At 60.8% G+C, this 11,797-nt stretch overlaps 2 protein-coding genes across 3 annotated transcripts in view; one reads left to right on the top strand and one right to left on the bottom strand.

Moving 5' to 3' along the window:
- Positions 1-485: 485 nt before the first annotated feature.
- CNN1 (calponin 1, basic, smooth muscle) lies at positions 486-7,373 on the top strand. Its single transcript, XM_012641332.1, has 7 exons — positions 486-743; positions 2,788-2,909; positions 5,397-5,463; positions 5,560-5,697; positions 5,878-5,988; positions 6,398-6,544; positions 6,628-7,373. Exons 1-7 carry the CDS (start codon positions 534-536, stop codon positions 6,871-6,873), a joined length of 1,041 nt encoding a protein of 346 aa, XP_012496786.1. The 5' UTR covers positions 486-533; the 3' UTR covers positions 6,874-7,373.
- A 2,640-nt stretch (positions 7,374-10,013) lies between these two features.
- ELOF1 (elongation factor 1 homolog (S. cerevisiae)) overlaps positions 10,014-11,797 on the bottom strand; it is a 4,798-nt gene continuing 3,014 nt past the window's right edge. For both annotated transcript variants that reach the window (XM_012641346.1, XM_012641347.1), the window contains exons 2-4: positions 11,186-11,319; positions 10,955-11,025; positions 10,014-10,713 (exon numbers count right to left, since the gene is read on the bottom strand). In XM_012641346.1, coding sequence (XP_012496800.1) covers positions 10,649-10,713; positions 10,955-11,025; positions 11,186-11,301 — 252 coding nt within the window. In that variant the 5' untranslated portion in view covers positions 11,302-11,319 and the 3' untranslated portion in view covers positions 10,014-10,648. The remainder of the gene's footprint in view (positions 10,714-10,954; positions 11,026-11,185; positions 11,320-11,797) is intronic.

The following is an 11,797-nucleotide window of genomic DNA, read 5'->3' on the forward strand; positions in this document are numbered from 1 at the left end:
TGAGGGGCTGGAGGGGACAGAACGGGGGTGCTGCACCCTCAGCAGAAACAATGCTATCATCTGAGTCCCTCCCCTGTGCCAGGCGCTGTGCTGGGCATGTCCAAGGCATTATTTCTTCTGATTTTCACACCACTCCCATAAGGCAGGCACTGTCATTAGCCCATTTTACAGATGTGGCAATAGAGGCCCAGAGAAAGGGCTTGCCTAAGGTTATAGACTGCTGGTATCTGGAATAAAACCCACGATGGTGCTCCCCAAACTACGACAGGTGACAGTTCTGCCTCAAAACTGGAAAGAGAAGGAGAGAGATGAACTCAGAGACTCAGCCAGAGGCCCAGTGGATGGTGGGTGGAGACAGGGGTGACAGAAGAAGGTTGGTCTGCGTCTGATCAAGCCCCCCCTGAGCATAATGCAGGCTGCCCCCCTAGGTGGAAACAATGACACAACCAGCTCCCAATACCAAGGCTCTGACATCACAAGGGGGGGCCGCCGAGGTGGGGGGTGCTCCGCCCCTTGGCAGGCCCCTATGGCCAATGGAATGGTCTTGGAAGAGACCCGGGCCGCCTCCAGAGCTTCAAAAACGTGTGAGGAGGGAAGAGGGTGCAGACGGAGCTTCAGCTGCTGCGGAGGTCCTCAGAGTTAGCGCCGCCACTGCCCCGGGCCACAGCCCACCAGCCAGCATGTCCTCCGCTCACTTCAACCGAGGCCCTGCCTACGGGCTGTCGGCCGAGGTCAAGAACAAGGTAGGGCTGGAGGGCCTCCCTAGCCTGGCCCGCACGTCCTGCCAGGCCAGAAGCCCTGCTGCTGGGGTTCCCGAAACCCCCTCCTGCCTACCCCATGTGACCTGGAACCTTAGAGGGGGAGAGGGAGAGGCATGGGGCAGGCACTGCCTTGCTCCCCCTTGGGGACATCCCAGAGAGCTCAGCTACTGCTGAGGGGGACACAGCCGCGCATAAACAGAGGAGGTCGGTCCACTGCAAAGATTCCTACCTGTTCAGAGTCCTCTGTTAACCCTTTGTGTTCCTGGATGGGAGGGGGCCATAGGGGGAAGACTTGTTGATTTTTCCTACACTCCCAGCCTAACAGAAATATTGGGGAGCGCTTGAGAGCTGGGGTTCTTGGGAGGTGAAGCCCAGAGACTGTGGGAGACGGTGAGGGTAGAGGGGGACAGCGGAGGAGGGCAGGGGGCTGTGGGCATCAGAAACATGGCAGGGGGGCTCCTAATTGCAGAGCTAGGAAGATACCTGGACAGTGCCTCCATGCTATGGATGGGTAAACTGAGGTTCAGAGAGGAGAGGCGAGTGGCTAGGGACCCAGGTAAGGCAAGCACAGAGCTGGGGCCCTGGATTCACTCCCCCTACACCAGAATGGGGTCAGTTTCTCCAGGGTAGGGAACTTGGCCTTCCCACCCCATTGGGATCCCCCCAAGAGCGCGCGGGGAAGGCGGTCCAGCCCCATTTGACAGAGGGGAATACTGAGGCACAGGGTGGCTTTTCCCAGGGTCCCGTAGCGAGGGAGTGGGGAGCAGGTATTGGAACCTGGGTCGAGGGGATCCTGGGGCTGGAGGAGGACGCGGGTGGGGGGCGGGTGCTCGGGCTGGAGACGGATCCCAGCGCCGCCCCCTCTCCCCAGCGCCGGCCCCAGAGCCGCGCGGAGCCGCCGCGCCATATAAGGCGGCCTCGGGGAGCCCGGGCCACGCTATATAAGGGCCGGTTTGCTTTATAAAGCCGGGCTGGTGGGGAGGGGGGCGGCAGAGCCAGGGCCAGGTGAGGGGGCCTCCCCTCCCACCTCCCCCCGCCCGTCCAGGAGAAGGGGCAGCCTGATCCCCCAGGGACTGGGAGCCTGGCTAGGCTGGGGCAGAGGGTTCGGGAGAAACCGGAGGTGGGGGTGGGGTGGGGTGGGGGCAAAGAGAGGCAGACAGAGACACTGAGAGCCTGAGACACCAAAGAGACAGTCGGGGGAGGGCGAACCGTGAGCCAGATAAGACCTAGACAGCGAGACAGCGATGGAGGATGGAGCGGGAGACAGGGGACACAGACGCGCCCCACCCCCCATCAGAGGCCGGGAACTTGGAGTTGAGGACGGAGAATGACCTACCCCGAGGCAGAGATGCCAGGGTGCCTGCCCCACCCCCGGCCAGACAGGGACTAGCCACCCAGAGAGATGGGGACCCCAAGACTGGGCCAAGGAAAGACAGACAGAGCTCGCTGGGGGGAGACAGAGACATACAGACACGCAAGGAGTGGGGGGCAGGACCAAGGCCAGACCCCCAGTTCTAGCTAGAGACAGAGCCCCGGAGATGGGGACCTGGGGAGACACCGAGAGACAGAGATGTAGGACAGAGCAGTCTCCTGCAAGCCAGCACCCAGGGGCACCTCCTTCGATCTCCTCCTCCCCTGCCTGGGCGCCCCCTCTTCCAACAGGAGGGCAGGGCCAGAGGAAGATACACCCCAAGTTTGCCCTGGAGGGGGAACTAAGAAGCCAGGCGCCGCCCCTCACCCCTCCGGCTCTAAGGATCTGGCTTTCCGCGTCCACCCCCATCTACACTTTCTGGTGCCAAACCTCAGAATGCCCGGAATGGCCCCCTGGGCAGGTGCCACCTCAGTTCTGGCCCTCGGCCCACCCCAGCGCCCACCCCCACCCCCCCACGGACGCTGGGGCAGAATTGCCTTAGTTGGAAAGGGATGAAGCAGGAGACGAAGCTGAGGGAGGCTTGGATGGGACCCAGAGAGCCCAGGCCACTCCCCACTGCATCCTCACCGCCCCCTCTGTGCCCCCCACCCCCAGCTGGCCCAGAAGTACGACCACCAGCAGGAGCAGGAGCTGAGAGAATGGATCGAGGGGGTGACAGGGCGCCGCATCGGCAACAACTTCATGGACGGCCTCAAGGACGGCATCATCCTTTGCGAGTGAGTGGGGCACTTGTGGCCCGGACCCAGCTTGGGCCATCCCCAACCCGAACACCCATCTCCACGTGGCCCTTCAACCCCTCAAACGACCATGAGCCCACAGCTGGGTTGAACACTTTATATCAGAAACCTCAAAACAGTCCTCTGAGGTGGCAAATAATCATTGCACCCATTTAACAGGCAAGAATAACTGAGGCCCAGTTGGGTTGAACACACTACCCAAAGTCCTAGGCTGTTTCAGTGGGAATGACTCCAGAATCTTAACCACCACGCTGTACAGGGCAGGCCCATCTATGGCTTCCAGAGTCCCCAGAAAGAGCGGTCACGGTTAATAGGCAGCTGGCAACAATAGCTGTTCATGGCTGGGTTGAGTGATGGATGTGATAAGTAGGTCCCGGTTTTCTACTCCCTTCAGAGCCCCATGGCCCTGAATCCACTGCAACCCTAACGCTGGGTGGGATCCTATCTGCATATCTGCGTCTGACCCAGGGCAGGGTGACCCATGCACCCCCGGGAGGCTTTCTGAAGGCGCAGACTCCACAAGCTCCGGTGCTGAGGAGGGCTATGGCGGGTGTTTATCTTGTCCCATCCCCGTCCACTAGAAACAAGGAATTGGGGCACAGGGCAGGGGGCGGGAGAGGCTGGTGTCCCAGCTCAGACAGAGGGCTGCTCAGGTCTCAAACAGTACAGAGCCAGCCAGCCACTCGGTCATTCATTCCTTCACGCACGCAGCAAGGATTTACAGAGCACTTGCTGTGTGCCAGGCTCTGGAGCAAGCGCTGCGGCAGTGAACAGATGGGGTAGGAGCTAGGAGCAACTAGGACTCAACAGGGAGTTTGGGGGGTGAGATCAAATAGTCAATCAAATCATCACGGACTTGACCGTGGTGGCAAGTGCCCTGGGGAAAAGTCAACTGGGGAAGGAAGATGAGAGGGGCAGGTTGGGGATGTGGGGGGGTGCTGTTCCTTATAGAGTGGGCTTCGAGGCTTTCTGAGTTGGTGACACTTGAACAGAATTTCAGACAGAGGGAGAGAGGAAGCCGGGAGATTTGAGAGAAGAGGGGTCGTTGGAGGCAGAGGAGATGGCCGGTGCAAAGGCCCTGAGGTAGGAACGTGCTTGGGGTGTTCAAGGAAGATAAGGAGGCCAGAGTGGCCAGCACCAAGTGAGTGACGGGGAGTGCAGGGAGAGGAAGTCACACAGTGAGCCAGGGACCAGATGCCAGAGAGCCTTTTAGTCATGGCAAGGATTTGATGGTGAAGGCAGCGGGGAGGCACTGCAGGATTCTGAACTGGAGAATAACTTGAATTGTCTCAAAATGGCCATTCTGGCTGCTGCATGAAGAAGGGTCTGTAGGGGATGAGGTGGAAGTTGGGAGCCCCAAGAGCCCAGAAGACAGACGCTGGTGGCTTAGACCAGAGTGGAGGTGGTGGGGAGTAGTGGGTGGGCTTCTGGATGTATTTAGAAAGCAGAGAGGCCGGGCATGGTGGCTCACGCCTATAATCCCAATGCTTTGGGAGGCCAAGGTGGGAGGATCCCTTGAGCCCAGGAGTTTGAGACCAGCCTGGGCAAGAGCGAGACCCCATCTCTACAAAAAAAATAGAAAAATTAGGTAGGCGTGGTGGCGTGCGCCTGTAGTCCCAGCTACTCAGGCGGCTGAGGCAGGAGGATCGCTTGAGCCCAGGAGTTTGAGACCAGCCTGGGCAAGAGCGAGACCCCATCTCTACAAAAAAAATAGAAAAATTAGGTAGGCGTGGTGGCGTGCGCCTGTAGTCCCAGCTACTCAGGCGGCTGAGGCAGGAGGATCGCTTGAGCCCAGGAGTTTGAGGTTGCTGTGAACTAGGCTGACGCCACGGCACTCTAGCCTGGGCAACAGAATGAGACTCTGTCTCAAAAAAAAAAAAAGAAAAAAAGGAGGATAGAGACTGGACGTGGGGCTGTGAGAAAGCGGGGGAGTGAGGGGTAAGTTCAAGGGCTTTGGCTGAGCACCCGGAGTTTGGTGGGAGTGGGGTGGGTTCGACTGGAGACGCCCATGGAGGAAGCTGGATGGGGAGCGAGAGGCCAGGGCTGCAGGGAGACATGGGGGCGTCGCTGGTGGCACGTGGATGGCAGTTAGAGCCAAGAGACTGGATGAGATCATCTAGGGGGTGGGCATGGTCAGAGAAAGGCCTGTGTGGGCTCCCCACCATCTGCAAGAAAAAAGGATGCTGAGATGTGGCCCCAGTGAGGCTTGGGGACACCAGGAGACTTGGGCACACCTTGCACGAGGATCCTCTCTCACGGGGACCTGAGTCTAGCTCTCCCGAAGCTGGCGTCCCACCTGTGCATGCGGGGCTGGTTTAGAAGGGCTGCACTAAGAGCTGGCTGTAGTGGGAGGTGACACAGTATTAGGGCATGGCCCACCCACGGTCACCCTGATGCGCTACCCACTGGGCTGGGCTGGGTGGGGCAATATGGGGCATCCTCGCTCCCCTCCCCCACTCCTTGTAGGTTCATCAACAAGCTGCAGCCAGGCTCCGTGAAGAAGGTCAATGAGTCCACCCAAAATTGGCACCAGGTAAGCCCAGCCCCTTTCACCCCATCGCCCCCAAGCCCCTCAGCCCTCCACCCGCCCACCACTGACCCTTCCCTGGCTGCCCGCCGCCCCCCCCAGCTGGAGAACATTGGCAACTTCATCAAGGCCATCACCAAGTATGGGGTGAAGCCCCACGACATCTTTGAAGCCAATGACCTGTTTGAGAACACCAACCACACCCAAGTGCAGTCCACCCTCCTGGCCCTCGCCAGCATGGTGAGTGTGGGTGCAGGGTGGGCCCGGGACGGTGGGTGGTGGGCGGCCCGGGCTGGGCTGCACGTGTGGCCACTGGTGCCCCTGAGCCCAGTGTGGGTGGCGGGTGCTGCCACGGGTCTCCAAGGGGACGATGCAGCCTGGAGGCCCTGTTGTCAATCCCACCCTCCTCGCCCCACTCAGGCCAAGACGAAAGGAAACAAGGTGAATGTCGGGGTGAAGTACTCGGAGAAGCAGGAGCGGAAATTTGAGCCCGGGAAGCTCAGAGAAGGGAGGAACATCATCGGGCTGCAGGTAACACCCCTTCCCCGCCGAGAAGTCGAGACCAGGAAGGCACCCTGGTCCCCAAGGCTTCGGGGGATGGGATATTTGGCATTAACTCAACTACAGGCCGGGCACGGTGCTCAGCATCTTCCATTCACAAACTCGCTCCGTTAACAGCCGTTGTGGGGAGGTGATGTTACCACCACGCCCTTTCTACAGATGAGGAAACTGAGGCCCAGAGAGGCCAGCTCCCTTTTGCCTAGATCTCCCAGTTCATGCATGGTGGGCTGGGACTTGAACCCCAGAAGTCAATCACATGACACACCCACTCCGGGCCTCAGTTTCCAATCTGAAAAATGCACTGGTCCCTCGTCCTCGGACGTCAGGTATTGCTCACGACCTGGGGTGAGGCTCTGTAATTGTCTCTCTGGCTTCCTAGATGGGCACCAACAAGTTTGCCAGCCAGCAGGGCATGACGGCCTATGGCACCCGGCGCCACCCGTACGACCCCAAGCTGGGCACAGACCAGCCCCTGGACCAGGCCACCATCAGCCTGCAAATGGGCACCAACAAGGGTGCCAGCCAGGTGAGGGGGGTTCTCGGGGCATGCTGGTGAGGCCCCCCATTTCCCCATTGGTCCCCACGGCCTGACCACGCTGCCCTCCACAGGCGGGCATGACCGCGCCAGGAACCAAGCGGCAGATCTTTGAGCCGGGGCTGGGCATGGAACACTGCGACATGCTCAACGTCAGCCTGCAGATGGGCAGCAACAAGGGGGCCTCGCAGAGGGGCATGACCGTATACGGGCTGCCGCGCCAGGTCTACGACCCCAAGTACTGCCTGAACCCCGACTACCCGGAGCTGGGCGAGCCCATGCACAACCACCACCCACACAACTACTACAACTCCGCCTAGGCCGCGCCTGCCCTGCCTTCCCCCCAGGGAGGCTGGCTGCTGCCCTTGGCTGGACCCTGCCGGGCCCAGCCGACCCCCTCTCCCTGCATGGCGCCCTCCAGCCCCCTGGCACCTGCCTACAGGGTTAGAGTTTGGGGCGAGCAGACTGGGGGGCTTTTGGGGGGCCCCTCCCTGTAGTGCTACAGGGTCCAACATAGAGCCGGGTGTCCCCAGCAGCACCCAAAGGACGCACTGAGCAAAGCTATTCCAGCTGTCGCCCTACTCCCTCACAAGTGGGTACCCCCAGGACCAGAAGCCCCCCAAGCGAAGCCCCCAGAGCCCAGGCTCGGCCTGCCCCCACCCTGTCCCCATAGTGGGAGCAAACTGCATGCCCAGAGACCCAGCGGACACACGCGGTTTGGTTTGCAGCGACTGGCGTACGTGGATGTAACAGCAGCGTTTGGAACGCGAGCACTTTGTTTTTTCTATTTCACTGGAGCACAATAAATGGCTGTAAAATCACCCGAGGCCTCGGGCTGCTCTGGCCAGGATACACTCCAGTTCCCCGCACACACATCTGCGCGGACACGTACTCTCACACACACGCTGAGATACGCACGGACCTCACAGCCACTCGGCTAGACATAGGACAGGCACCCTGTCTCACTCACATGCAAAATCTACACACACGCTCCCCCCTGCTCACACGCAGACATGCACACACGTGCAGTACACACTCCCACCCATGACACGCACACCTGTAATCCCAGCACTTTGGGAGGCTGAGGCAGGAGGATCGCTTGAGCCCAGGAGTTTGAGACCAGCCCAGGCAACATAGTGAGGCCCCATCTCTACAAAAATTTTTAAAAATTTAGCCAGGTGTGGTGGCATGCGCCTGTAGTCCCAGCTCCTCCAGAGGCTGATGTGGGAGGATCGATTGAGCCACGGAGTTCAAGGTTACAGTCAGCCACTGCACTCCGGCCTGGGCCACAGAGAGAGACCCTGTCTCTTTCTTTAAAAAAAAAAAAGACATACTTGGAGAGCCAATACTCGCACAGCCACACACACACACACACACTGCCCGGCAGCTCTCCCACGGGGGCCTGTAGGATGTGGTGACAGAGCCCGAGCACTGGGACCAGCTAGATAGGATGTGAATCCCACATCTGCTGCCCCCTGGCTGGGTGACCCTGGGCAACCACTTCTCCCTATGCCTGTTTCCCCAACAGGAAAATGGGGACAGTGAGCCCTGCGGGGTCAGGGGAGAGCTTAAATGAAATGACACCCTAGACAGGGGCTGATGTTCCAAATCTTTAGCTGCTGATGCGGTCCAGGCACCAACGATGAGAAAGGACAATGAGCAGGGGGTCCTGGTGGCCCCACGAACCTTTCGACCCTGGATTGTGGGGGATGATGGGCACTTCCGGGTCAGGGCACTGGCCTTTTGCTGACCGGCACAGAGCAGCGGAACAGCTGACCACGGGGCATGGCTGGCTACCTGGGCGTGCCTGGCTCATTCCCGGCCTCCTTAAAGCTGAGCCTGAGTTGGCCTGTCAGCCCGGGGCCCTAGAAGGCTGTGGACAGGGCCCCAACCATCTCACATTTCAGAGGGGACCCTGTAATATCCATAAGGACAGCCCCAGCCACCCTGCCTGAAAGCCACCAGCCATTAGAGTTCCAGGCAGGAAGTGTGGAGAAGTGGGGAGGAGGCATGGAGCCATCTTCTCCCCTTCTCTCCCCAGGGAGGACAGGGGTCGGGGCTGGAACGTGGGGATCTGCGGAGACAGACACCAGAAGCCCCGAGCGCAGACGCACACAGCCCCTGGGGCCTTGTAAACCGGATTCCAGGCGCTCTTGGCCTGGCTACCGCGAGTCCTGCTCCCCCAGGGCTGGCGCGGGGAAGCTATGCCGAGGACCCACGCCTGGCCCAGGGCCCTGCCTCTTCAGGAAAACAGCACCATATTAGCACTTGGCCTGTGAGACTGGGGTGGGCGGGCGGCAGGGAGGGCCCCGGATGCCAGAGGCACGAGCCCCCTTCCCGCCGGATCCCCAAGGGCACCCCCCAACCCAGGTGCCTGTCCACCTCTCCGCCCACAGCCCCTGGCTCCTGCCAGAACTAGGGACCTTACCTGGGGCCTAGGAGGAGGAGGCAAGATAACCAGGGTGGGCCTGGGGGGCACATGGCAAACCTGGCTGCCCAGCCCAGCCCAGCGGCCAGGGCTTCAGGGCCAGCTAATGCCTCCCCTAGTCATTCACACTTGTCATTGCCCTGGGTGGGCCCCAGAGCCACTCAAACTGTGCCTGGCACTTCCGTCCTCAGCACAGTCCCGAGAGGAAGGTTCATCCACCCCTCCTGCTGCAGGAGGACGCCAAAGCACAGGTCACCTGCTGCCCCAGCTCACAGGCCGGTGGAGGAGCTGGATCTGTCCCAGGCTGCTAGGCACTGGGGTCCCCGTTACCCATGTGACTTCAGGTGCCACTGTCAGCTGCGAGCATCCAGCCCCCACATGCACCTTCCAAGAGTCCTCGCCACCCTTGGAAAAAGGGCCCTTTCCGGGACCGCTCCCCTCCCGTGTCCCACCCCCGAGTACAGCTCCCAGGAGGGCCCGTGAGCGGTTCCCTCCGAACGGACCCTGCACTCACGAGGAAGTCAGACTGTGGGCTCTGACCCAGGAGCCGGGCTTCCTGCGTTCAAGTCCCATCTGTGCCACTTTTTGGCCGTAGGATCTTGGGCCAGCAACCTCCCCCATCTCTGGCCTGTTTCCTCATCTTTGAACCTGGAGTTACCTTGGCGCCTGCCCCGCAGGGAGGCTACCGGGATGAGGGGGGTGACGCTGGCAAGCCCTTAGAGCATCACCTCCTCAGGCCGCCCCTCCAGGAAGTGCCCCCCAACAGCCCTGTCTGTCCCACCTCCCCAATGACGTTTTTCACTGTGACTGCTGTAAACACCGGGCCAGATGTCTGCCTGGTCCACCAGCATCCTGGGCACCCTGAATGCTCATTGAGTGACTAAAACATTGGACAGTTTGCAAGACTGACCGAGTGGGCCCCCAGGTCGCCCCTTGAAGGTTTCAGCCCCAGATTCCCCCTCCCGCTTCCGGCTCTGGGGCACACACAGAACTTGAGAAACCACGATGGCCAGGGATGGCCGGGGATGTGCATCGACTGTTTTATTTAAGGGCTTGTGACTGACAGCTGTCCCCCAACCCAGCCCCCGCCTCCTCTACAAAGGCAAGTGACATGAAATGAGGCTTCCCGGTTAGCACGGGCAAGCTGGCTCCCTCCAGGGCCCAGTCAAGGGACCTGGGTGATGGTGGCTTTGAATCCCAGGCCACAGGCATCAGAAGGTGGGGACAGGGGGAGTCCAGTTCAAAGGGGTGAGGTGCTGGTGAGGTGGCCAGAGAGGTCCCGCTCCAGCCTGTCCCAGGCTTCCCTTCCCAGGGTGTTGGGAAACTGCCCCCTGGATCCCCAGGAGCCAGGGCCCCAAAGCCAGGGGGCCTGAGGCTGGAGCAGGGAGCAAGGCAAAGGCTCCTGGAGCCAAGTGAGGCCAGTTCAGGCCCCTCAGGCCCAGCGACCGCTCAACGCCACCACGTGGCTACAAGCACACCCCACGGCCACCCCCACAGCTACACACACAGCCACACTCACACTCACACTCACGCCCACAACACACACCGAGGGCTTTGAGTGACAGCCCTGGACCCACACCCTGGACCCCTGGAATGTCTCTGGTGTCGGACCCAGCGGGTGGGTCCACGGCAGGTGGGGCTGCCCAGGGGGTGGGTCCTCTGCGTCGCTACTGATTGGCTGCCTCGCAGGCATCTATCCAATCGCTGTACACGTCCACGGGTTCTGACAGATCTGAGCCGCTTAGGTCAAGGGCGACTGGCAGCATTGGACCCTGCCCCGCAACTTCTCACCCCGCACCGATCAGCTGGTGGCGCCCCGTTCCTCTGAGCAGCCACGGCCCTGTACCAGGACACACAGCCGGGCTGGAGGAGCAGAAGCTGCACTCCGGCCCCTCACCCTCAGCCAGGTGCGCCAAGCAGCCCTGGCCTCCCCGCCCCCACCCTCTGGAAAAATCCTCATTTTCCAAGGATACACGTGATAGGTGTCTGGAATTCCTCTAGGCACACGGTACAAGAGATGACTCCGGTGTTGCGGGCACGGTCCCTAAAATGGGCAGGGAGGAGGGACTGGTGAGCCCTGACCCTGTGGGTGACAACACCCCAAGCAGGGCGGCGAGGGGCAGAACGGAGGACGGCAGGGAGGAGGGAAGGGGGAGCCCTGGGCGCCCCACAAGGCAGGATCCCACGCCCACTTCCCCACTCACATTTTCACGTCACAAGACTTCTCGTGGTTGCAGAAGGGGCACGTGAACTGGGTCTCAAGGGTACCTGTCATCTTCTTCTTGGGTGGCGGCTTCCGTTTTGACTTTCTGCGTCCCATGTCTGCAGGTGTGCACACCTGTGGGGGGTGGGGCAGAAGTCAGTGGCTCACGGACCACCGCGCACAGCGGTGTCCGAGCCTCCACCTCTGAGGGACAAGGCTCACAGTCCCTGGGCAGGACAATACCAATGCACTCTGGATGGGAAGGGTGAGGACAGGCTCTAACCCTGACCCCCCCACTCACTGCGTGACCCAGGCAGGTTACCTAAACTCTCTGGGGCCCAGTTCTATACAATAGAGACGAGGTCGCTACCTCAGAGGACTCCCGTGGGGCTGGCACGAGCAGTGGTAAGCTAAAGGCTCAGCACAAGGGCCTGGCCCATCCACTGTTGGCACCTGCACTAGTAGTCGCTGTTCCTGGGGAGGATGACACAAGAGACAATAGGACAGGCCAGGACAGGCCAACAGGGCAGGGCTGGGCCGAGCCTAAGCGCTCAGGAGCCGGTGATTTTATTCGGTTGCTTCTCTTATTGGGGGACATGCAAGTGCCATTAAG

This window comes from Propithecus coquereli, unplaced genomic scaffold (genome assembly GCF_000956105.1).
Source record: "Propithecus coquereli isolate 6110/MARCELLA unplaced genomic scaffold, Pcoq_1.0 Scaffold164, whole genome shotgun sequence".
NCBI lineage: Eukaryota > Metazoa > Chordata > Mammalia > Primates > Indriidae > Propithecus > Propithecus coquereli.

Bases quoted from the DNA above. Each gene is read 5' to 3' on its own strand.
- CNN1 (XM_012641332.1), top strand. From the start codon at position 534: ATGGAATGGTCTTGGAAGAGACCCGGGCCGCCTCCAGAGCTTCAAAAA. The intron at 5,698-5,877 runs GTGAGTGTGGGT...CGCCCCACTCAG, and splicing joins TCCTGGCCCTCGCCAGCATG to GCCAAGACGAAAGGAAACAA. The intron at 6,545-6,627 runs GTGAGGGGGGTT...TGCCCTCCACAG, and splicing joins CCAACAAGGGTGCCAGCCAG to GCGGGCATGACCGCGCCAGG.